This window comes from Fusarium proliferatum (genome assembly GCF_900067095.1).
Source record: "Fusarium proliferatum ET1 genome assembly, contig: FPRO_scaffold007, whole genome shotgun sequence".
NCBI lineage: Eukaryota > Fungi > Ascomycota > Sordariomycetes > Hypocreales > Nectriaceae > Fusarium > Fusarium proliferatum.
The window spans coordinates 1,553,606-1,577,236 of NW_022194796.1; the positions used below are offsets into that span (position 1 = coordinate 1,553,606).

The following is a 23,631-nucleotide window of genomic DNA, read 5'->3' on the forward strand; positions in this document are numbered from 1 at the left end:
CAACTCAATCAACAAGCATACTCCTGAACATATAAGTCTAACTCCAATTGCCTTCAGACGACGATTACTATAACAACGAAATGGATCCTCGATACGGGGCACAGCCTCAGCAACATCCACACCCTCACCGGACACCTTCGCCAGGTCAGCCGCTCCAGCAGGGCTACCAGCTTGACGACAACCCCTTCGACGATGGCCGATATGGACAGTATGGCCCTTCTCAGCAGCACCTTCATATGCCCTCGGGCCCCGACCAGCACCGGTTACCTACTCCAAGCGATCATCTGAACCTCAATGCCGCTGTAAGTCTTCCTCGCCACATTGAACGTTGCGCATGTGGTAGCGAGAATTGAACTGACTTTGTCGCAGCAATCCGTCGACAACTTGTCTGGCTACGGACCTCCTGGTGATTACGCCGTAAACCCTGAAGCGCATCACGATGCCTACTACAACCAACCTTACGAGCCTCGTCCCCAGCAGCAACCCTACGATCAGGGCTACGACCAAGAGTACGAGCAACCCTACGATGACCACAGGCCTATGCTGCAGCACCAACCATCAGATGCGCCAAGCGAACCATACCAAGATCAACCGCAACAAGGCGGTGGAATTAAGCGCTGGAAAACCGTCAAGCAAGTCCTCTTGTACCGCGGTAACCTGGTTCTGGATTGTCCTGTTCCTCCAGTTCTGTTGCAACAGAACCCTCACGGAGAGCGTGATGAGTTCACACATATGCGGTATTCCGCAGCTACTTGCGATCCCAATGACTTCTACGACCACGACTTCACACTGCGACAGAGGCTCTTCACAAAGCCTCGCCATACCGAGCTGTTCATTGTTGTGACTATGTATAACGAGGACGATATTTTGTTTGCCCGAACCATGACCGGTGTTTTCAAGAACATCGAGTACATGTGTAACCGTCCCAACAGTAAGACATGGGGTAAAGACGCGTGGAAGAAGATTGTCGTCTGTGTCGTCAGTGATGGTCGCTCCAAGATCAACCCCAGAACCAAGGCTCTCTTGGCCGGTATGGGTGTGTACCAAGAGGGTATCGCCAAGCAGCAGGTCAACGGAAAGGATGTCACGGCCCATATTTACGAATACACCACGCAAACTCACCTTCAGATCAAGAATGACGTTGTTCAGCTCGTCCACCGACGCCAGCCAGTTCAAATGCTGTTCTGTTTGAAGGAGAAGAACGCCAAGAAGATTAATTCACACAGATGGTTTTTTACGGCCTTTGGTAGAGTCCTGGACCCTAACATTTGTGTACTTCTCGATGCGGGTACTCGACCCGGTGGCAGCTCAATTTACCATCTCTGGAAGGCCTTTGATCTCGAGCCTATGTGCGGTGGTGCTTGTGGTGAGATCAAGGCTATGTTGGGTACTGGTGGAAAATACCTTCTGAACCCACTCGTCGCTGCTCAGAACTTCGAGTACAAGATGAGCAACATTCTCGATAAGCCATTGGAGTCCGCTTTCGGCTTCATCTCTGTGTTGCCTGGCGCCTTCTCAGCCTACCGCTATGTTGCTCTTCAAAACGACAAGAACGGAAAGGGACCTCTTGAGAAGTACTTCTTGGGTGAGACGCTCCACGGTGGAAGCGATGCTGGTCTTTTCGAGTCCAACATGTATCTCGCCGAAGATCGTATTCTTTGCTTCGAGTTGGTCACTAAGCGCAACTGTCATTGGATCCTGCAGTACGTCAAGTCAGCTACTGGCGAGACCGATGTTCCCGATACAGTTACTGAGCTTGTTCTCCAACGTCGCCGTTGGCTCAACGGTTCTTTCTTCGCTGCTATCTACGCTATTGTTCATTTCCTCGACTTCCTCCGATCTGATCACACTTTCTTGCGAAAGTTTGCCTTCTTCATCGAATTCATCTTCAACACTATCAACATGATCTTCGCTTGGTTTGCTATCGGTAACTTCTTCCTCGTTTTCAAGATTCTCACAACAAGTTTGGGAGATGATACGTTACTTGGACGAACAGGAGAAATTCTGGGTGTCGTTTTCACCTGGCTCTACGGTGTATTCCTAATTACTTGTTTCGTCTTATCTCTGGGCAATCGACCAGCAGGTTCTGGTAGGCTCTATACCGCCATGTGTTGGTTCTGGGCTATAATCATGATGTAAGTTCACTGACATGCTTTTGCTGCCTGGCACTAACAGCCGACCAGCTATCTATTGTTTGCTGCTATTTTCATCGCTGTCAAAGCTATCATAGCTGACGTTAACGACGCAAACGGCTTTAATTTTTCAGACGTCTTCAAGAACAAAGTCTTTTACATGCTTATCATCTCAGTCATGTCGACATTTGGTATCTGGTTGATTGCTTCGCTGATCATGTTGGATCCCTGGCACATGGCTACCTCTTTGGTCCAGTACATGCTTCTCACGCCCACCTTTACAAATGTTTTGAACGTCTACGCCTTCTGCAACACGCACGATGTTTCTTGGGGTACCAAGGGTGACGACAAGGTTGAGAAGCTTCCTTCGGTCAACACCAAGGATGGTACTGGAAAAACGGATCTGCCCGACGAAGGAGATTTGAACGCACAATATCAGCGAGAACTTGCTGTCTTTGCACAGAAGCACGTTGAAGTCAAGACTACTCCCACTCCCAGCCAGCTTCAGGAGAAGCAAATGGACTACTACAGAGGTGTTCGTACTGGCGTCGTTCTCATCTGGATGGTGTCAAACTTTGGTCTGGCAGCGCTTGTTCTGAGCTCTGCAGGTCTGGATCGAATCAGCCCCAACAAGGATAAGGACCATGAAGCGGAACAGCTGAGCCGATCCAACATCTACATGTCTATCGTACTTTGGAGTGTGGCAGGTCTGAGCGCGTTCAAGTTTATCGGTGCGATGTGGTTCTTGGTGGTGCGCATGTTCCGAGGTGTCTAAGCCGAGAGGCGCAGCGCAAATTGGCTCGAACTTTTGGCGTGCAGGGAACGAGAAAGTTCGTTTAGCTTTCACATTATACCCATTTATGACGAAGAGTCCCTGGAGACTGAGGGACTTGGTGTTGTTGAATAAGAATAACGTACGTGTATGTAAACAAACTTTGATGTTGGTCATGTCATGATGTTTTGACTCGGCTGCGGAGGATACGATACATACCAGGAAGGCGTTTGGTTTGCTTAGGCTAGGTTTATATCCTTAGATGTGCACATACGAGGATGAATTTTACGTTGACTACTCTCTATACCATTTTGTCTCTGTTTTGTCGTGATGCGGTTGTGTTTTTCATCGGATCCATAAAAGTCCGAGTGTGATATCATGAAACTCCTCACTGACGTCTCTCCAACACCACCTTAAAGCATCATGTCACGAACACCCTCACTCTTCAACTGTCTAATCCGCACCCACCATATAACATCCCGCAAAAAGCTCTCACGCGTCCGTCGTGCGGCACAGCAACTAAACGTGGACTGGCTGTATGTGCGAAGCGGCGGATCACCGGGGATAATGTTTGCAGAGGGGCGCGATGAGGCTGGTTTGACAGAGTGGGTATCTACGGTACAAGCGCTGCGGTACAAAGACTTCAAATGTGTTGCGAAGCCTGCGAGGGCTGAGGGCGTAGGAAGCAAGTCGGGGTTTGATGAGACCGAGTCGGTGAGAGAGTTTGGGAGGGTCATGGACGAGAGGGGCTTGGGGGGTTGGTGGAAGAGGGCGATGGGATATGAGGGGGAGTGATCGACGCAGTTTACTGTGGCCATACCAGAACATGAAAGAGGAGGATAGAACATCTGTTGGGCAATTGAGGGGTGGTGAGAGACGCGTCATACGCGCGGCCTTGAGGATCGTGAAGGAGGCTAAGACGGTGAGTTGAGGCAATGGTTTTGTCATGGACTGATGTTAATGCCTGTTCAGCTGAATCATTCAAGGCGAGGTACTAATCGTTGATATCATCTTTGACTTCATTGACATCACACCTGCAACGCTGAAGCACACGCCTTAACCGGCAGTTCGATCGTGAGTCTCTTGATGGACATGGTATCCATGTGTTACATGTACTACGAGAGTAAAGCCTCAGGCCATCCACCTTTCCTAGAATCGATGGCAGTTTATGCCGTCTTCTCAAGAACGGCCACTCTTCCACAACTCAGCAGGATACACGGCCAAGCAGTCCATACACTCTCCGCAGCCTTCACAATCCGGGCCCCATTCGCCAGACTGCAAATTCAACCTCCACGATGCGGGCCTTTCGCCATAGCAAGGACCAGTCTTCAGTTCAAACCCATCCGGCTTGGCAGGAAAGCTTTTCCAATAACCGCCATCATCTCTATTCATCAGCGTGCACACATGCACACCAGCCTTGAGTCCTGCAGCAACAGACTTTTGCAGAATCGGTTGCCCTGGGTCCGTGTCCTTGATATCCCCATCGATGTGTTCTTCAAAAGCGATCTGTAGCATCTCAAAGTCCGCGAGGTAGACGACCTTAAGGTTCTCAAGGACGCTAGATTCGATGAGTGACGCAAGTGTTGAGTCGAGGATATTTGATGGCATATCGTCAGATGCTGGGACGTCCACATACTCGTCCGACCGTCCCCAGATATAAAGAGCTTCAGTACTAGCAGGGAAAGAGCCAGAGACGTATTCCGCAAGCCGCTCTACATTGGGAGAAGTATGCATCAGGTAAAGCTCTTCAAGCGCTAAGTCGTAAACCGACAACGTAAACAGCTTCAAGTTTCGAAATTCGTCAAGGTCATCGAGTAGATAGTTGCCGTATTGATCGCCAAGCATACCGCGCGGGTTGTAAAGGATGAGCTTTTGTAGGGTCTTCCCATTACTCAAAGACAGCGAGCCCACGAACATATCCACGTCGTAAATATGTTGCTGGTGTTCACTGGCAACTCTCAAAACGACCGATTCTAATTTCTTTGACGCATCTGCTATGGCTCGGTAATAATTGGCAAAGGAGCCCGAAGCGCCATCTATAAAGAGATGCTTTACGCTCGAAGTGCCGCATGGAAACTCATATGGGGCAACAACATCGTAGTATACGTCGTTTGCGTCGGCAACTAGATCGCAGTGCAAATCATTGAAGTAGAGACTCTCAAGGTTTGGCATGTAGAATAGGGCTGCAAAGTCGCGGGCATCGCGTAGGGGACTTGTGTTGTTCCACAAACGTTGATCTGTCTCGATACCAACTGCGATACCTCGCAGGGATTCAAAACCATGCATCTCATGTGGTCCATTCCATGCCCTACGGCTGTGTTTGATGACTTCTCTCATCCACTCGAGAGTCGTGTGAGGATCGTAACCTCTTTTGACGAATCGCAGACTGTGAAGACGAGGACACGTCGCAATGAGGAGGAGCTTGAGGAACCCGTCCTTGCCAGCCTCAAGCTCCAACTGGATAGCTTCAGAGTCGAATCTCCAAAAGGTCCATAATTCCAGTGCAGTGCGGATGTATTTTTGTATGTCTTGCAAATCCAGCCCATGCCTTGTGGGGGAGCCACCAGCAAGACTGCAAGTCCCAGGAAATTGGGGAACCCATGGTCGCCAATCTTCCCAATCATTTCGGCTACCCCAGATCTCCAGCTCACGGACATGCCACCTCTCGATTTTGGCTCTGGTATTATCTTTAAGTAGATCAATCATAGTTTCCGGACACAGGTCCGATGTGACTCTGTACTTTGCATCGGCTTCACGGTGAAGATCTAGAAGCTTCCGGCACTGGTGGTGGAGGGTAGTACAAGTGAGTGCTATGTCAAAGCATGTTGACAGTGGGCTACAGTCCAAGATCTGGAGAACGAGATCCGTTGAGAGACGGAGGATATAGCATTCGTTTTGGGCCATCGAACTGCGTTGTGTTGTACATGGAGTGGTGAATGGAGGAGTTGTAGGAAGGTGGAGGGGCTCGCGATGGCATTGTATAAACTAAAAGGCAGGCAGACACCTAGACATGGGGGGGAATGTCGCCGGGAGGAAGCAATCAGAGATTGGATCATCCAATGAAAGCTACCTACCTAACCAGGCCGAAAGGGCACCTGCCGAATTGTGAGTGAATCAGGGACATGATCATTGTTTAGGTGCCTAGGTACCTATATATGAAAATGAAAGAGTTGGACCGACAAGAAAGGTAGCTGCATTTCAGAGAAGCATCGAGGAAGTCAGGGAGGGTACAGTAAAATGAAAGATTCCATAACCATTAAATATATAGTCTAAAGTAAAAGTGCACATTCCGCACGGGATATCATACAGAAGTCAATCCGTTCTATCCATCATCTAAGCATGACAATTCCATAGCGTGTGTATTCGTCCATTAAAGCCTGAAGCCATGTCCCTAAGCAGCAATCATGAAACCAGCGACACCGACGGCGGCAACAGCAGCGAACAAGTTGGCGCCACGAGGAGCAGCGGCGTTGGTCTTCTCGGTGTCATCAGAGCCGCCAGCGCTGCCAGTAGAAGAAGCACCAGGAGTAGCAAAAGTCTCGAGAACAGTCTTGAGCTGGACAGTCTGTGTGGTGGTAGCAGCAGTAAAGATGATCGTTCCAGGAGTAGAGCAAACGCCCAGTTCGGCGTCCTCGGCGTCCTCTCCATCAAGACACTTGTCAACAATCTCCTGCATATCATCGGCCTTCTCGTTAGACCACTCAACCACGGCGGTCATGTAGCTCAAGAGGTCGGAAGACAGCGAAGAGGGAGCAGTGAGAGTGCAAGGGTCGGTGGTCTCAGCAGTAAGAGCCCAGGACTCGAGGTCTCTGTTGGCAGTGGGTGCGCTTCGAAGGATAGAGATGGCAGAGCTCTGGCACTCCTCCTTGTCGTCACGCTCAAAGATGGCATTGACAGAGCGCTTGTTGGGGGTGAAGCTGGGAATGTGCTTGCCGACGTGGAGAGTCTCGAAGATGTGAACGACGTCAACGCGCTTGACTTCAGCAGCAGAGACGGTGGTAGCAGCCGCAGCGGCGAGGAGGGAGATGTACTTGGTCTGCATATTGGTGGTTGGTTTGTTGTAAGCGAGTGAATATATTCGAGAGTGAATAAGTAAGATGTTCTAAGAGAGATGCTTTGTGAATTATGATCCTAACAACGTGTGAGGATACAGGCTACTTATAGTTGACGCTCACGATGTGATGAGTTGGGACATGGCCGCTACAACGTGCCATTTCCGACTGGGCAAAGAGTCACCGGCCAGACCAAGGGAAATTTTGCGAGGCACAGTTAATGGGAACCGCAGAAGCATCCAATGAGGAGAATGGGATCGATCTTGGCGGAGGATTCAGACGATCACCCCTGGCAAGGCTGAGTGGGCGCTCCAGGTTGATCGCGCCGTAGAAGCGAAGCGAGGTTCCAGAGGATCTCCACTAAGTTTGTTGGTTCATTGCGGTCTAGGTCAATGCGTTGTCTAGCCTAAAGACGAAGAAGAGGTTAAATGCTTACTTATGACTCTTCCATTCTATGCAACGTTCCTCGCGAGTGCATAGTCTGGGCCATATCTCACCGTTGCATACATCAACCAATACACCGCTCGTCACCTCAAACAGGAGACGATGCTAAAATTAACCTTGTGTGCAGCACTCTTGTCGGGCTCTAGCTGCCTGGCCTAGCCTGGCAAGGCTAATGTGGCGTATGGGACCTCGCTGTAGCCAATCGCTTAAGGCGGGAAACCTGCAACTCTATTCGTATCGTTTCCATCTGTCGGCCGTTTCCTATCTCAGAAGGTGGCTGAGTCTTCTCTGATGTTGCTTATATCCGTTTCATTAAGATCACAGCCATCAGATCTGCTTTTGATGTCCATACACGTGCCCCTAGGGACATGCTCGGTGACTTCATTCAGGGGATCGGCGATATTTGCCTCACAAGGTGGGCGAAGCAAAAGTCTTGGCAAGGCAGGAACAGTCGATTTGCAACTGCATTGCTACCACTGGACTTTTGGCAGAATCTCGACCAGCGAAGAACAAAGCCATGCTTCAACAACCAGTCAATGCCAACATCACACCACCACCACCAAAAAGAATAGATACGACACGGCCAAAAGCTTAATCGTTCAAAAATAGGATTTTGAATGCGTAATCTGGGAATCGAACCCAGGGCTCCCCGACGCTGCTCGAATGGCAACGGAGAATTTTACCACTAAACCAATTACGCCGTTTGATTGTTGATAACTTAATTGCCAATCTAATACTATGTTCGATAGCCAGAACCCGTGACTGAGCTGTCGGGTGTAGAACCACGTGTGCAGCGATGAGGAACACCAAAGAGAAGATGATTCCCAAGGGGGGGAAATCAACTTACCAGTTTAAAAGAAATGAATATTGACTTTAGATATTTTTTTCAGTTACGTCATTCTTGCTCCCGCTCTTTTTATATCTTTCATTGACAGAGTCCCGGACTACCCTCCGCCATGGCTTGCCAATCACAGTCCAGGTTGCCCTTTGCCACAACACTCGTCCTAGCGAGTTGTCTAATCACAAGCCCGGAGCTGTAAACTCTACATAAGTGGTGTAACGCTTAGGGGCCTGAAGGCGCATACCTTTAAGTATGCCGTCTTTTGCCCGTCTTATGGACACGGGTCACCCATCATTTACATAAATCATCCCCGCTTGAGTTTCTCGTTTCCTGAGACGACGTCTCTCTACCGCCTGGTGAGACTTGTGGACCTCAAGCTACAACACTCTCATAAATTCAGTATCGCTTTATTCTTGACCAAATCTCGCAGTCTTTACTGCATTGTTCAGCCGAGTAACAGAGACCTTTCCTGGTGAACTTATCCTTTAGGAGAAGGAACCTGACGTAAGTAAGACAGGTTTCTCTTAATACCCCGTTCATGATCACCGCCATCCCAAATCAGAGAAGCTGCCATTGGTTCTCAAAGCGCTAATGTTAAGTTGCCATCCTTTATTCCGGTACTCATCGCTTAATAGTATAACTCTCCCTGCCGATAACGAATTCAATATGAAGTATCAACCGGCAGATATAGAAAATTTGGAGGTTCCCATCGAGGTAGCGATAGCTGAGCTTGTGGAGGGAATAAAAGTTGTGGAGCAGGAAACAGCAATGTATGTTTCCATTATAGAGTTCATGCATGCTGGAAAATTGGAGGACGCTGTTGCTATCCTGGGGCTTATCAGAGCCCGCTGTAGCCTCGAGACGGTGTATCAGGCTGTTTGCCAACAACAAAGCAAGGTATCAGACAAAAAGTAGCGGCCTACCCCAATATGTGGTTAAACCTGTAGCAAATAGCACAACATGAGCTTTGCAACACAGGGACCCGTGGAGTTAGCAGAAGCTTTTGACGCAGTAAACAATCTTTGGACAATTCAAAAACATGCCGGATGAACTGGCTCGTGATCCATAGTGTGAAGCAGAGACTTGTGCTGTCGCCGGTAGCTCATAATAGCATCATTCATGCTGTACACTTATAACGACTTTCGAAAGTTTGTTTCTTGTGATAGAAGTATAAATGTAGCGTATGATGAAAGTAAGACATACCAACAAGTGACCTTGTATGATTTGGGTGTTTCTTTGATACCTACTAACTTAGTGAGTAGTGACACATTTTGTCAAAGAATTGCATTCACCAAAACCCTCCCTTCAGCAGATTTGTTTTGCTCTCCTAGTATAATTATTTTCATTGCACAACCTTCACGATAAACCTCTATCCCCTTATGCAACTCTGAAGTCTGAGGAGTCTTATAACCTTTTGTGTGAGGATACCACTTGTTTCTAAAGACCAAGGTAGGCTGTTCTTCGATATTCCTCACAGCTAGGTAGTCACTTATCTATCCATATCTATAGGTGTATATTCGAGCAGTTCGGCCTTAAAATCTTCTATCATCTTGATATCAGATAGTAATGTCTCAAGCCTTGGTCAGAACCAACGAGAATCGGCCCCAGGCACGGCATCAGCCATACTACTTTTCTTCTTAGAAGATACTCTGGACAGTTGACATTTATTTCTTTACCCGCCGTAAGGCACTTGAAGAAATGGGTCCCTCCAACGCTGACATCCTCGACTATGTCACCAATATGCCCGCACTTCAGACGGTATTGAGAGACGCTCATGAAATCTTCAAAGCCGCTATTACGGTACAAGATTGCTCTTGGGAAGAGAAATTTCTGCGAAACATTGAGTTTGACATTCTTAGTATCAGCGAGGCGCACGTACTGAAGAATCAACATCAAAAGCACATGAGAGGATTCGTAACAGAAGCGGAATCGACAAACCGGGCTCGACACCTGAGATCCCGACCTGATTTCATCTATGGATGGATTCCCCCACGACATGTTATCGACGATGATGAGATACCCGCCTGGTCCAAGCAAGAGGCAGAGGCTGTGGATGGAACAAACCTGCTCTATCCTTTTCTAGTGGTCAAAGTTGCCCCTGATAGCGACGACTTCGAAAATCTATGTGACACTATTGGTGAGCCAGCATTCAACTATCTTCAAGGCGCTTCCATTGACATCAGGACGGTCGATAGACTGTACCGCCGCTTGGAAGCGTGCGGGTGGACTGACCCAGGGCTCATTAGCTCTATGTACAGTTTCGTGGTGAATCGGAACACAGCCTCCATCTATTTCAGTTACGCATGGGGTGAGACCAAGGAGTATTTTCATCGGGTAGCACGCTATAATATGAAGAATGAGAACGACCAAAGAGAATGCGAAAAGATGATCAGCAATATTCTTTCCTGGGGCACGACAAGTCGTCTTCGGGGCATTCAGATAGCTATCGAGGTCATTCGCAGTAATAAAGCGGGTTGGTATCCACGATATCAACAGGAGAACTGCGACTTCTCGGAATATCGACTATCTTGTTCATATTGAATTAGTCGACCATTACATTGGTCGAGCTGAAGTGGCGGTTGGATGAGACGCAAGTGATACTAGGTATCAGCTGGATGACAGGGCGAAGAGACTTGGGATTTTCTTTTCAGTTGGGAAATGGGGAAAGAGTTCAAGATCATTCAGTGACCATGAGGTATCTAAGATACGTATCCTGCCATAGAATTCGTGATGAGGCGTAGCAGAGGTCATGACGGGTTATATGAGCACGCGTATGGGTACCGGAGTTGTATTATTTACTTGATTTTGATTGCACATCTGCAGCGCCAATGTGAGAATAAATCACTGGCTGTTTTTTAATGACTTGTAACTCTTCGATTGTACCCAGATTGATTACATGATGTGATTGTTATGAAGCTGAGGCTCTCTTGGGTGCTTCAAGTATCAAGCGGTCAGCCCGTGCACATGCACTTTATCCAGCCTGGTTGTCCTCTCCCAATGAGATGATGAGTTGTAAGCCTCATTTCTTGTTCTGGCATGGATGATATAATTTGGAGTCACGACAACCAATGCTTTCTGCAGGGTTTCTCAATTCAAAAAAAAAACATCCAAGACACAGGCAAAAAAATCGACAAATTTTGAATTCAGTTTACCATAAGAAGCTGAGCTGTCGCACAATGAATTCCACCTCTCCCACTCTTTTAATTATGCTTTTCCCTGGATTAACTACATCTATCGTGCCTTGAACGTCCATATTGAGGTTCCTATAGTATGTCTGACTCGGTGGATTCCATCAACCCTGGCGGTGCTGGTACTGGTGATGCACCCCCAACAAAGTCGTCGCTAAAAGTGAGTTGCTTCCATATAGGCCACGCCTCAGTGCGAAATTCAATGATACTGATATATTGAGATCAGACCCTGGAGGCGGCCCGTACCGGTGTGGCTAACCCTGAGGAAGTTTCACTCTTCGGCATAGGTGATGGCCAAGGTGACCCATACACTGGTTTTACCTGGGAACAGGTGGAGAACAATGCTCCACAAACAGGTGTACCGTCGTTGTATCCATTGGGAATGATCCAGGCAAGACCTACAGAGGCAATGCCATCTTCTGAACCTTCGCAGTCAGGACCTTCCTACACTGCCCCAGCCCACAGCGTCTCACATGCAAGCAATTTGCACCGCGAGGAGGATATACAGAGTCTAATTGATCATCCAAAGGTCAAAAAGTCCTTGTCATGGATCCCTGAGTTTTCATGGCATGACTCTCACCTATTGTTTGATGGTCAGCCACTGGAACTGCCCGAAACACGCGATGGCCAACTTTCGAGAGGCGGCCCTAGCTCAGAGCGTGGACTTTCGTTATCTCAGTGGTCTGTACCTCAAATAAGAGAGCCGGACTGTGGACATGAAAGGTCTCAGATATCTGCAATCCTTGGAGTTGGAAGTTTTGTCAATTCAGACAAACATTGGGATGATAACAACCTCCCCGAGAAACTGGAGGTAGCATCAGAAATATTGTCGGTTTCAACCGATATCTCACTATCTGTAACCACTTTCAAGGGAGAATTCATTGAAGCAGGTTTGCCTGCTCAAGTGGAAATTGCCTTACAGAAGACCGTCAACAACATAGTGGAAATACTCGTCGACTACTACTGCAGATCCTATGCGCCACAGAAACAGTCTCTCGCAGCAAAACGCAAGCTGGCTGATAAAAGCTCCAGTACTTCGACCAAGAGCAGTCGGGCTTCAATTAAACGGAAAGGTGCCAAGCCTGGAAGCCGCAAAGGTCAGGCTATAGATGGAGATGGAGAAAGTGAGGATGAGGAGTCTAGTGGCAATAGGCAAAGCCCGTCCGAAACTGACACACCTGTCGAAGAAATCCTCTTTTTGGCTTGTCCATTCATGAAATGGAATCCCAGGGAGTACAGACACTCTTGTATCAAGAAGCTCAGGGATATGCATGGCCTCAAAAAGCATATCCAGGAGAAACACTTCCTTAATCACTGCCCTAAGTGCTTCATGAGGCCCTCAGAAGACACGAAGGTCATCCCTCCTCACCCATGCATCGAAATGTCCGGTCTTTCGTCACGTCCAACGGCAGGACTGATTACGGTTGATATGCAAGCTGCGATCAAAGAAAGACCTGGCGCTAGATTGTCTCAAAAGGAGAAATGGGAGAGACTTTTCAAGATTATATTTCCCCAGGAGCCGATCCCATCAAGCCCTTACCTCGATCATGAGGTGGCGCTATTTCTTTGTGGAATTGACGAATTCGTTTGTCAGCCATCTGTGAAGCACCGCATTCGCGGAACGATACAGGAGTCTCAGCTTGAACATTGTGTTGATAGTTTATGGCAAAGGATTGATGAGCTTGTTCTTGAAAGACTAGTACCAGAGATTCTAGGCGTCCTTAATCCCAATGTCATTGGGATGAACGCCTGTCTAGCTTCTGACCAAATAACAGTCGATCATGCACAGTCCATTTCGACTTTGGAGAGAGGCATACCTGGTAATCTATCCGAATTTGATTCGAGGGGCTTCGGGTCTGGCCAGAACGAATCCACCACAATTCATTCTGGTGTCTTGACACAAGTTGATGACGCCACCACTCCGATACCAACTCCATTTGCCAATCAGCCAGATATCGGAGTATGGGAAATCAGTAGTCGCCCCGAAGCTACTGATATCTACGGGCTTTCCGGTCCCGATGTCGCTGGAATTACCAACTTTGAGGCGATTAGCAGTGGTACCTTCTTGAGGCCTGGGGCAGGGGATACTCCTTGGTACAGTGCACAAGAGACGTTTGGAGCGGATCCTGGTCAAATGAGGGGTGATCGGACTCTTTTCCAGGAGTTTAGCTCTTGATCCATTGCTCTCGACCTCGTTCAATGCCCTCAGTTATTTCCTGTTCTTAGATCATTGTTCTGAACTTGTTGAATTATAAAATTATGTTGATGTATGCCACCCATTTGTAGACATCTTGATATTAATCTAACCATGGAAAAGCAAAGTTATAATCCAGACTCTGAGATGGCTCAGACAGAATCCCACTTGAACACGAGTCCTCCGAATCTATATCATCGCTGTCTTGGGCCCTGAGCCTCAGCCCCCAAAGTCTTGACTCCTCCGACTCAAGCTGGAATGCCCTTTGTTCCACATTAACCATATCGTCCAGTAACCTCTTCAAAGTTCGTTGTGTTTCTATCGTCGATGAGCAGAACTCCATGTCTCTGACGCCTTCTAGTAGGCTTTTTGATAGCGACCGCCGTTGAAGATATAGTTGTTGTTTCTCGTGCAATAGTTGATGAACTGCCATTGATATTAGAAGAGTCACAAGAGATCTGATGTTGCCGACTCACGGTTCTGTTGCGCATTCGGCCAGTGGCAAGTCTGGCATAAAGCCGTGCATTCAGAGCACTGTGCTTGTCCGTTTACTCGTACACATCTTCTGCGGTTTCGGAGACAGAATAGACATGATGATGGCGCTGTGCTCTTGGGCTTTAGCTGTTTGGTCGTTGTGCTTCTTGATTTGCGGACTCGAGCCTTGCTGGGCTGTTTTTTCGTTTGGGAAGACATGGTTATGTGTGTGTGTATGTGGTAGTAGATTGATTCTGGAAGAATAACTTGGATCTCCCCGCGATGTTCTTAGCTTGTTGGGGTAGGTTAAATGGGCGACGGCGTATGAAGAGCAGTGACTTGGGGTAAGAATCTATAGGTATATCATTTACCGAACTTCAATTGCCGTATGATTTAAGAGCCGAGGTATTCGCTATAGACTTTTGCTCTCGTGATTTACTGAGACTGTTTAGGGAACGGCCGGCTTTAGCTTCAGATGCCGGGGCAGAGGCCGAAGATCGGCAAACGGCAAATACCTCATAAATAGTCAAGCTTCTATCGGCACGCGAGCACGTGGCATGAAGAATCATTTGCCGTGATATTAATAGTGATAAAAATAATGAATACAGTTTTGTGGCCGTTAGTCCCCCCAAGTAAACATGTCTTCAAATGCCGAGCAGCGCCCCCTTGACGCCGCTGGCTAGCTGAGCTCTCCAAATCTTGTGCTCGTTCAGCATAAACAACTCCCCGTTTCTGCCAAAACAGAAGTTCGCAACACCTCCAGAAATAAGGATTTTACCAAGCAAGACGCCGCCTGGTGACCAGACATTTACGCCATCGCCACAGCCACTGTAAACGTTGCCCTTTGTATCCAATTTGATGCCGTCGGGGATTCCGGTGTCTGCCATGGCGAACACTCTTTTGTTTGTGAGGAATGGTTCACCTGAGATGGTTGATATGTCAAAAGCATAGCTGTGGATTATTAGTAGGTTGTCTCGGTGATACTTTGACGTCGGGCGACTTACATGGTCCTCGCTCGGGTGTCATCAGTAGTTCCATCGCCATGAATCCAGTCCGTATCAGTGATGTAGACGACCTTCTCATCAGGACTGAATGAGATACCGTTTGGTCTGCCAAATCCATCTGCAACAACTCGAATTGACTCGTCTTTGGGATTATATCGATAGACTTGGTTTCGTAGTTGGGGGGTTGGCCTTATACCCTGCTCATATCCATAAATTGGATCTGTGAACCATATAGAGCCATCAGAATGAACAACCACGTCATTCAGAGAATTGAAGTCTCGCCCGTAGAACGACGTAACAATCGCTGCGCATCTGTAAGGTGCGATAGGCTGCATAAATACAAGACCACCTGGTGTAGTCAGGGATCCTTGCGAGCAGAATAGCACGCCGCCGTTGTAGTTCACACCACCATTGGCCATGATAACATCAGGCGCGTTGACCTCTTCGCAGCCGATGAACTTCCCATCGGGGGAAAGTTGAACTTTGCTTATTTTGATCGTCTTCTGGCCGGTCTTAGGGTCCGGAAATTGGTTGCTCGTGATGAACAGGGCATTTTCTTCTGGAATGAAGACGCCAGCTTCGTGGGCGAAGGGATATTGGTCATTCTCGTGAATCACCTCGACTGTTGAAGAAGCACCAAAGATGGCACTGGCACCTTCGTTGTAAATCTTGAATGACATCGTGCCGAGTGGTAGTCAGGGTTGTATGCCGAGGTTGAAGTGCTGGGGTAGCTAGACAAGCGGGATATTGAAGAAGAGGATGGCATAACACAACAAATATTGGGGCATCGGGCCCTGGAATTTGGAGGTCGAGCTGAGTTACGTGCCGTTACCCCGCAGCGGCTAATGCTGAACTTGATTCAGTTCCCAATGCGGAAATGTCTGCAGCGGGTGGCTCATATGCCGAAGCCACGCAGTGAGAATACGTAAACTCTGTGCATATGACCGATAAGACGCCCAATCAAGCATTATTTGGCAGTAAGTGCTATTCATGTAGCTTTCCAATGACATCATTGAAGATGTATCAATGACATTGATTACTATTCGCTCCTTTATCCTCTCTGGAGCCGTCAACTAAATCTTCAAGACTATTTTACAACTCATGAATAGTACATCCTCAACTCTCAACTCTCAATAGTAATTCTGAGTAGATTAAGCGGCAGTCTTGTTGCCAACAGTCTCCATCATAACAACAGCAGCATTGGTCTTCTCATCAACCTGGCTGATAATGTCCTCTCCACCAAAGAGGTGGTCAACATCCTCCAACTCGAGACCCTTGGTTTCGGGGAAGAAGAGGAAGATGACAGGAACCCAGAGACTGTTCAGGACTGCAAAGATGATATATGTCCTCCAGCCAATGTTATCAATGGAGATGGGAGTGATTTGAACAATCATCTGGAAAAGAATTAGCAGAGCTCTGTGTTGGGGAAAGGGGTGACATACATAGTTGAAAATCCAGTTAGCAGCGGTAGAGATGGAAGAACCACGCTGTCTGAGGCGAAGAGGAAGGATCTCAGAGCTGTAGCCTGTCAGTATTGAAACATAAAACTTGATATGGGCATTACTTACGGATAGACCCAGACTGTGGCCTGGAAACCAATGGTAAAGGCACCCTGGAAGACAAACAACATAGCTGCAGCTGCAATACCCGCGGCGTGTGCTGTAGAAGTGTTGTTCTCGACCTGGTAGATCAAACCTGCCTGGACAGCCATAGTAGCAGCCATGACACTGATCATGGATAGGAGCTTTATCAAGTTAGCTTAGTGTATAAGGAGAGTATTTCACTATACTTACAAGAGGTCTTCGTCCAATGCGATCAATCAAGACCCAAGGAATGAAAGAGGCAACAAAGAACCAGGTCTGGAGGAAACCTGACATGAGGGCTGACATGTGAGCAGAGAAACCGACACTCTTCTCAAAGAGGGTGCTTGAGTAGTCTACAGATCATCAGCATATCTCATTAGCACGATAAAGAAGGGCCTAAACGTACAAATGATGGCGTTAATTCCTCCGAGCTGCTGCGCTGCCTGAAGGAAACAGGCCAAAAGAAGTCGCTTGCGAGACTTGATGCTATCTTCCTTGAGAAGGTCCTTCCAGGAACCTGCACCAATAGATGTCTCATATGCGACAGTCTGAGTGATGACACTATGAAGAACTTGAACTTGAGGATCATCAGTAGAAGTGCCCTGGATTCGAGCAAGGACTTTAAGGCACTCCTCAGGCCTGTCGTGTGCTGCCAACCAACGTGGTGTTTCTGGAATCACAAACAGGAGACCCATGATAGCCAGAATAGGAACACACTGAAGAATGACAGGAACACGCCAAGCATAGCTGCCGGTGTGGGATGATAGGGCATAATCGATCCAGTAAACGAGGAAGATACCGAAGTTGAGAGTCGAAAGCTGAGCGCAGACAACTATATGATATTAGGGGGTGATTTCTCATGGTCAGGGACCAGACGTACAGATACCACGACTTGACTTGGGACTAAACTCAGCCTGCATGACAGGAACAGTAGAGTTGACAGTACCCATGCCAACGCCCGCGACGATACGACCAACGATCATCATAGCTCGTGTATAAGAAGCGGCTTGGAGAACGGCACCGATGATCAAGAACACGCAACCGACGAAAACAGAGCGTCGACGGCCGAGCTTCTCACCCCAGATAGAGGAGAAGACGGCACCAAAGAAACATCCAACTAGTAACTGTCAGTGACCAACATAGTGCATTGGCGAAGTGGAACTTACTCTCGTAAATGGCGACAATGACGCCGATCATGTCAGAATCGGGACTATCAAAAGTGTCTTTGAAAGCCGTAGTGTTGACGAGACCTCCCATGAGGCCATTATCATAACCGATGAGCATAAAGCCCAACGACGTCAAGACACTAACGGTCAAAATGAGGCTCTGGCCCTGCAACTCCATGATGAACAGTTGATCGACTAAAGAACAATGAAATAGAGTGTTTGATATGCCTTGTATCGTGGAGAACGAAAATTAAATCCAAAAAGTAGAGACGGAGGATGGGTTAATAAAGACCAACCCACATTCTCAAGCTTAATACGACTCTACTCCATGGGGACCCCATGTTTGCGGGGGAAATGGCTAGTGACTCTTTCTCCAGGATCCATTAGTTAGAGCTAATTTCAATAGCCGTCGGTGTTTGAAAAAAGGAGTCGCCGATGGTAAATGGCTTCGGAATAGCGGCAGAGCTAAGTTTTAGCTTCTCGCCCTTTATAAGATGAGCAAGTAAAGTCAATAACGAGCACTTGCATGATTTGCGTAAACAAGTTTGGAACCATACAAGGATGACGCTTCGATTGCAGACGATAGACAACAACCTCAAAGGCCGATTGGCTTTGGTGACGGGTTCAAGGTGAGTTTTTGCCATTTTGTCGGAGGTGTATTGTCAGCCAGACTAACGATTTGTAGTGGCGGAATAGGTTCCGCTGTTGCGAGAGCCTTTGCTGCTCAAGGATGTGATGTTGGTCTGCATTATTCTTCTAGTAAAGAAAAGGCAGACAAGCTTGCACAAGAGCTGAGTGAGACATACCCGTCTCAGCTGTTTGTGCCTGTGCATGCAGATCTTTCACAACGAGAGTCGACAAGAGCTTTGGTTTCAAGCTTATTGAGCCAAGATGTTGTCTCATCTAAACACAAGACAGTTTCCATCCTAGTGGCAAATGCTGGCTTGGGAAGACGAATCCGTGATGTTGCGGAGATTGGAGAGGATGATTGGGATGAGATGATGGAGGTCAACAGCCGAAGTCAGTTTGTCGTTACCAAAGCTTGTCTTGCTGGGATGAGACAGCAAGGCTGGGGGCGAGTTATACTGGTTGGAAGTATTGCTGCTCGTGGAAGCGGGTTGAATGGATGCCATTATGCTGCTTCGAAAGGTGCTTTGACGTGAGTAACACAGAAGATTTCGTGTGGTCACACGCTGACAAGTCATAGTTCAATGGGTCAGAATTTGGCCACTTTGTTGGCACCTGAAGGCGTTACAGTCAATATCGTAAGTTCTTCGAGCCATCTATCAAACTCTGTGAAACTAACGGTTTATGTAGGTCTCGCCAGCTATGATTGGCTCAACGGGCATGATCCCACCGCCCATCTCAGAGTAAGATCTTCCCGTTAATCCAACATTGGCTTAGCTAATATTGGTCGTAGAACCTGGAATAAAGGATGTGACTTGGACGAGCTGAAAAAGACTGATCCTGGCCTTGCCATTGCTGCATCTATTCCAGTCCATCGTCTCGGCTCACCCAATGAAGTTTGTGAAGCGATCATCATGTAAGTCCCGTTGAACTCACTTATTTTCATTGTCTAATACGTGTCATAGGTTGGCAAGAAATGGATACATGACTGGACAGGATATTCTGCTTAGTGGTGGTTTGAAATAGGTCACTAGACTCTGACTTCACCAGCAACTGGATCAACTAAAGTTAACTAGAATTGAAAATAGATATTTCTTACAGTGTAATTCGTATAGATTAGAATCAAGACATTTTGGCTGCAAGATATCCTCTCATTCCCGATCCCTCGTTAATATCATGTGTTTAAAGTCGGGGCAAATGTAAAATCCACAAATTATTTCTTAGGCGACCCATTCCCTTGGAGAAGCTCGCGATTTAGTGCTTTAGTGTGATACGATTCAAAGGCCGGGGCCTTCAGCTTCAATAGCCATCACCAATAATTCTCAGCTTCCATGCCATTTTCTAGAATCTAGACCCCCTAGTCACGTCCTTTAGCGGAATATTCCGTTGTAGCTCAGTATCTTCAAGTCCTGTGACATCGGTACATGTCCATAGCTCAAAGCTTAACCCAAGCCATGCCATTCTAGGCCTCCTAGGCCGATGTCGTCGTATGATTAGTTAACCAAGACCCTCATCATATTCAAATGCCGCGTTCCCCCTCTCCTCTCCCCTCGGTGTTTGAAAACCATCCCACGCATGATGACACCGCCGACGGTACCAGAGACCGAGAAGAGGGTTTCGAGAGCCTGCGTGAGCTGCAGATCTCGTAAGACCCGATGTGACCTGTAAGTCATGCCGATTGCCGACTCTGGCTGAAGAAATCAATTGACGTGTGAGAAGTGACTCTAGTGGTGTACCTGGAGATCCTCCATGTCGGCGATGCATCGAGAAAAATCAAGAATGTATCCTCGCTACATCTCGACGCGGTGGTCGTCGTATCAAAGGCCAGCGTCTCGGTTACTCTAGATCAACAAAGGATACCCATCAAGCATCGCCAAGCAGACCAATCAACCGAATGAATTCAGCGCCAGCACAAGAACCCCGTGAACCAGACCAACATAGTGAATGGTTATCATCTAATCTTGGGTCACCTCTAGATCAACAGTCTGAGGATGATGAAGAGCCCACAGGTGATGCGGTGCGACTCAAGGGCCACTTCACGTCATCGGATCTTTTAAATCCGTCTGATGCTTTGGATCTGTTGGCCCATGTGGCTGATATGGAACCCGAGGGACACGCACAAACACAAGATGCTGAAGGTGACCCTGAAAACTCTACAAGGATGGCAAACATATCCCAGGGTGTTTGTGACTATCCTCCTGTTACTTCTGGAGCATTGACACTTTCTGAGGCATCCTTTCTCATCGAACAGTAAGCTCCTCTACACACATACTCTAAGATCCAGACTAACCTAGGAAAGCTACCATGACAACTTTCATATCTTCTTCCCTATCGCCTACAGCGCAGTCTTCGACTCCAGCCGTATCCTAGAACTCATCGAGCACGAACCATATCTCATCACAGCCATCCTCACCGTCGCCACAAAAGATGATCCCTCGTGGTCCAGGGCCCATAATTCCTGTGCGAGACATATGGAGACTCAAATCTCCAAGCTGATATACACCGGCTCTACTACCGTCGGTGCAGTCGAAGCGTTATTGATACTCGCCGAGTGGGCACCTCAGCCACTCGAGGAGAACCTCATGATCGGGTGCGGCAAAGAGGACCAGGGATCGTGGATGCTGGTTGGTGTTGCTATTCGTCTTGCATATCTGCAGAACCTCGAGCAGACTGGTCTTGTGCAGAGAGTTGAAGGTGCACCGGATCATCTTAGTAGAAAGCGAATAGCTTGGGCTGGTAAGTAACTTCATCTTCACCATGCAGCGCTTAAAAGTGACTAACGGGAAGGCAGCTTGCTATATGAGCGATCGCCAAGTTTCAATAAGACTCGGAAAAGGATTCTGGTCTCGTGGTCCAGGTCCATCCGTGAACCTTCGAGCTGCTGACTTTCCATATCTCCAAACACAAAAGCTGGGCAACGATAACCTAGCTCTACTATTTCAAGCACATCTTGAAATTACTCAGTTATTCAGTAACGCACATGATATCTTGTATTCGTCAACAAGTCATAGAGAGCAGCTATACATAGGAGGAGAGTATGTGAGATACATTGTAAGCAGCCTTTCTCGATCCATGGTGCTATACAGCTAACTATGTAGGATGACTTCTCCTCGGTCCTCCGGAGATGGAAACTCTCTTGGGGTGGCCTCAGCTTCATACCCCGTGTCAAAGCATCTCTTATGCTCTCATATGATTTTCTTCGTCTATACATCAACGCGTTTGCTTTTCAAGCAAACTTAAATCGCATTGTCCGACGATCAAAGAAAAGACCATCGGGTCCTTTATTCTCGGAACTTGCCGCTGCACCAGATGCAAGGTTCATTTACGAGTCTATCGACGCTGCGAATTCTATCTTATGCACGCTCAATAGCTTCATAGACCCTACTGAAGCTTTTAAGTATATGCCACTCAAGTTCTATCTTTATGTCATCTACGCTGCAGTATTTCTCTTCAAGGTAAGCATATCTTCAATTCATTCGGGAGCAAGTCTGACAATAATCATCTGCAGGCCATTTTTGCCGGAGCCATCAAACCGTCCGAAGCACGAGGTGTGCGTCGTGCCATCTACGAGACCATCTCCCGTCTACAAAAAACTTCAAATAACCAACAAGGTCTCGGTCAGCGCTACGCTAGGTCTCTTAGGCTTCTGTGGCTGAAGATGCTCGGAAAGTCAAGATCACGGAACCCCGAAGTTGAAGGACGATCAGACTCTTTGGCCTTGACCAGCCACGGAGCTTTACAGTCACAAGCTGAATCAAGTGAAGGGCATATGAACTCTGATCCGTTTAACAGCTTCTCGTGGAAAGATCTCCATTCTTTGGGGGAGTTTATATCCAATGATGGAACCTCACTTTTCAATGACAATTTCATCATAAGCCCAGAACAGGACTCGGTACAGGGAGCTGAAGGGCCTGAACATTTCAGCGGGAACTTTTATTCGGGCTCGTTGGGAGAGATCGATATAATATTCTAATGAACTATCCACGAGAATGCAAATTCCAAGGAACATAGTCAAAAGCTTTGTAGCATGGTGATATCTGCAGCCTCGGCCATTGGGTTCACATCTCACTTCTCACATCTCACTTCACTGGCGGGAAATATCTCCTATTCTCGCTCTTCTCGCGCTGTTCGGCTTATTGCGTTAAAGAGTCCTAGTGCTTATTATCTGCTGTCATGACTCCACTGAAGGCTCTTTCAACCCCTCAACCTCATAGAGCCATTCTTGGTATAAAAAGGCTTACATTGTCAGCTTACAGTGATCTCAAATTACAACTCGACAGCTCAACAAATCAAACTTTCAAAATGGCGGTATCTCAAAGCAAAGACCTCCCTTCTTCCTCGTACTTTTCTGCTTTTGCGGCAAATTATCTTCAACAAACCGGAAGAAGCACGTACCGTGTCCTTGACTTGGCCATTGATAGTATTCAAGCCACAAAACCTATAACCAAAGACTCGGTGGTTCATGATAATGCTGCCGGTCCGGGAATCGCAGCCTTGGTTCTTGTTGACAGACTCGCGGCTGATGAGCTGCCTCAGATACTGGTGACGGATAATGTACCTCCAATGGTCCAAGCCGCCAAAGATCTTTTTACTTCGCTCCCACAGCTTGAAGCGAAGGTTCTTGACTCGCAGAGTCTAGAGGGAATTCCTGATCAGCACTTCACACACAGCATCCTCAACTTCAGTGTTTACACGCTGGCCGACCCCGTAAAAGGCGTCAAGGAGATCTACCGTACGCTCCAGCCTGGTGGGCTAGCTGTCATCTCCTGCTGGAAACGCTTCGGTGTTGGTGAGCTCATCCACGCTGCCCAAGCCATTGTCCGACCAGACCTTGCACCTCTGAAAATGCCCCATCCTGAGTTCTTTGAACCAGGTGTTCTGGAAAAGACGACGATCGAAGCTGGGTTTGACTCTTCCAAGTTCAAACTTGTGGAGGACAGTATCGTCGTCAGTGGGCCTGAACTGGAAGAGGGACTGAAAAAGTTTATGCTTGGAGATCTGATGCGTCCTGCTCGAGCGGGATATAGTGGGGAGGAGGAGAAGAAGTGGCCAGAGGCTGTTGATGAGGTACTCAAGAAGGAAGTAGGATCTCACGGGGGAATCAGATTTGAGAGCTGGGTTCTTCTAGCTCAGAAGTAGAGGGACTGGGGTTTT

At 47.7% G+C, this 23,631-nt stretch overlaps 12 protein-coding genes and 1 non-coding gene across 13 annotated transcripts; 7 read left to right on the top strand and 6 right to left on the bottom strand.

Moving 5' to 3' along the window:
* Positions 1-80: 80 nt before the first annotated feature.
* On the top strand, positions 81-2,907 carry FPRO_07677 (chitin synthase class I; the record flags this gene model as incomplete). The annotated part of the gene is made up of 3 exons (XM_031234240.1): positions 81-302; positions 370-2,135; positions 2,184-2,907. 3 exons carry the CDS (start codon positions 81-83, stop codon positions 2,905-2,907), a joined length of 2,712 nt encoding a protein of 903 aa, XP_031083997.1.
* Positions 2,908-3,327: 420 nt separating this feature from the next.
* Positions 3,328-3,699, top strand: FPRO_07676 (uncharacterized protein; the record flags this gene model as incomplete). The annotated part of the gene is made up of 1 exon (XM_031234241.1): positions 3,328-3,699. One exon carries the CDS (start codon positions 3,328-3,330, stop codon positions 3,697-3,699), a length of 372 nt encoding a protein of 123 aa, XP_031083998.1.
* A 384-nt stretch (positions 3,700-4,083) lies between these two features.
* Positions 4,084-5,808, bottom strand: FPRO_07675 (uncharacterized protein; the record flags this gene model as incomplete). Its single annotated transcript, XM_031234242.1, has 1 exon — positions 4,084-5,808. One exon carries the CDS (start codon positions 5,806-5,808, stop codon positions 4,084-4,086), a length of 1,725 nt encoding a protein of 574 aa, XP_031083999.1.
* A 487-nt stretch (positions 5,809-6,295) lies between these two features.
* Positions 6,296-6,946, bottom strand: FPRO_07674 (uncharacterized protein; the record flags this gene model as incomplete). Its single annotated transcript, XM_031234243.1, has 1 exon — positions 6,296-6,946. The coding sequence occupies one exon, from the start codon at positions 6,944-6,946 to the stop codon at positions 6,296-6,298; it is 651 nt and encodes a 216-aa protein (XP_031084000.1).
* Positions 6,947-8,018: 1,072 nt separating this feature from the next.
* On the bottom strand, positions 8,019-8,100 carry tRNA. Its single transcript is given in 2 exon segments — positions 8,019-8,053; positions 8,065-8,100. It is a non-coding gene; the product is annotated as a tRNA-Gly (tRNA).
* A 1,839-nt stretch (positions 8,101-9,939) lies between these two features.
* On the top strand, positions 9,940-10,782 carry FPRO_07673 (uncharacterized protein; the record flags this gene model as incomplete). The annotated part of the gene is made up of 1 exon (XM_031234244.1): positions 9,940-10,782. One exon carries the CDS (start codon positions 9,940-9,942, stop codon positions 10,780-10,782), a length of 843 nt encoding a protein of 280 aa, XP_031084001.1.
* A 729-nt stretch (positions 10,783-11,511) lies between these two features.
* Positions 11,512-13,605, top strand: FPRO_07672 (uncharacterized protein; the record flags this gene model as incomplete). The annotated part of the gene is made up of 2 exons (XM_031234245.1): positions 11,512-11,589; positions 11,656-13,605. The coding sequence occupies 2 exons, from the start codon at positions 11,512-11,514 to the stop codon at positions 13,603-13,605; spliced, it is 2,028 nt and encodes a 675-aa protein (XP_031084002.1).
* Positions 13,606-13,726: 121 nt separating this feature from the next.
* FPRO_07671 (uncharacterized protein) lies at positions 13,727-14,316 on the bottom strand (the record flags this gene model as incomplete). The annotated part of the gene is made up of 2 exons (XM_031234246.1): positions 13,727-14,049; positions 14,100-14,316. The coding sequence occupies 2 exons, from the start codon at positions 14,314-14,316 to the stop codon at positions 13,727-13,729; spliced, it is 540 nt and encodes a 179-aa protein (XP_031084003.1).
* Positions 14,317-14,741: 425 nt separating this feature from the next.
* Positions 14,742-15,781, bottom strand: FPRO_07670 (uncharacterized protein; the record flags this gene model as incomplete). The annotated part of the gene is made up of 2 exons (XM_031234247.1): positions 14,742-15,048; positions 15,102-15,781. The coding sequence occupies 2 exons, from the start codon at positions 15,779-15,781 to the stop codon at positions 14,742-14,744; spliced, it is 987 nt and encodes a 328-aa protein (XP_031084004.1).
* A 471-nt stretch (positions 15,782-16,252) lies between these two features.
* FPRO_07669 (uncharacterized protein) lies at positions 16,253-18,028 on the bottom strand (the record flags this gene model as incomplete). The annotated part of the gene is made up of 7 exons (XM_031234248.1): positions 16,253-16,495; positions 16,544-16,619; positions 16,670-16,845; positions 16,895-17,037; positions 17,091-17,516; positions 17,565-17,801; positions 17,851-18,028. The coding sequence occupies 7 exons, from the start codon at positions 18,026-18,028 to the stop codon at positions 16,253-16,255; spliced, it is 1,479 nt and encodes a 492-aa protein (XP_031084005.1).
* Positions 18,029-18,411: 383 nt separating this feature from the next.
* On the top strand, positions 18,412-19,503 carry FPRO_07668 (uncharacterized protein; the record flags this gene model as incomplete). Its single annotated transcript, XM_031234250.1, has 6 exons — positions 18,412-18,479; positions 18,536-19,009; positions 19,058-19,115; positions 19,168-19,220; positions 19,271-19,393; positions 19,443-19,503. The coding sequence occupies 6 exons, from the start codon at positions 18,412-18,414 to the stop codon at positions 19,501-19,503; spliced, it is 837 nt and encodes a 278-aa protein (XP_031084006.1).
* Positions 19,504-20,055: 552 nt separating this feature from the next.
* On the top strand, positions 20,056-22,450 carry FPRO_07667 (uncharacterized protein; the record flags this gene model as incomplete). The annotated part of the gene is made up of 6 exons (XM_031234251.1): positions 20,056-20,141; positions 20,197-20,727; positions 20,777-21,213; positions 21,269-21,528; positions 21,576-21,932; positions 21,986-22,450. The coding sequence occupies 6 exons, from the start codon at positions 20,056-20,058 to the stop codon at positions 22,448-22,450; spliced, it is 2,136 nt and encodes a 711-aa protein (XP_031084007.1).
* Positions 22,451-22,779: 329 nt separating this feature from the next.
* On the top strand, positions 22,780-23,616 carry FPRO_07666 (uncharacterized protein; the record flags this gene model as incomplete). Its single annotated transcript, XM_031234252.1, has 1 exon — positions 22,780-23,616. One exon carries the CDS (start codon positions 22,780-22,782, stop codon positions 23,614-23,616), a length of 837 nt encoding a protein of 278 aa, XP_031084008.1.
* Between the last annotated feature and the right edge of the window lie 15 nt (positions 23,617-23,631).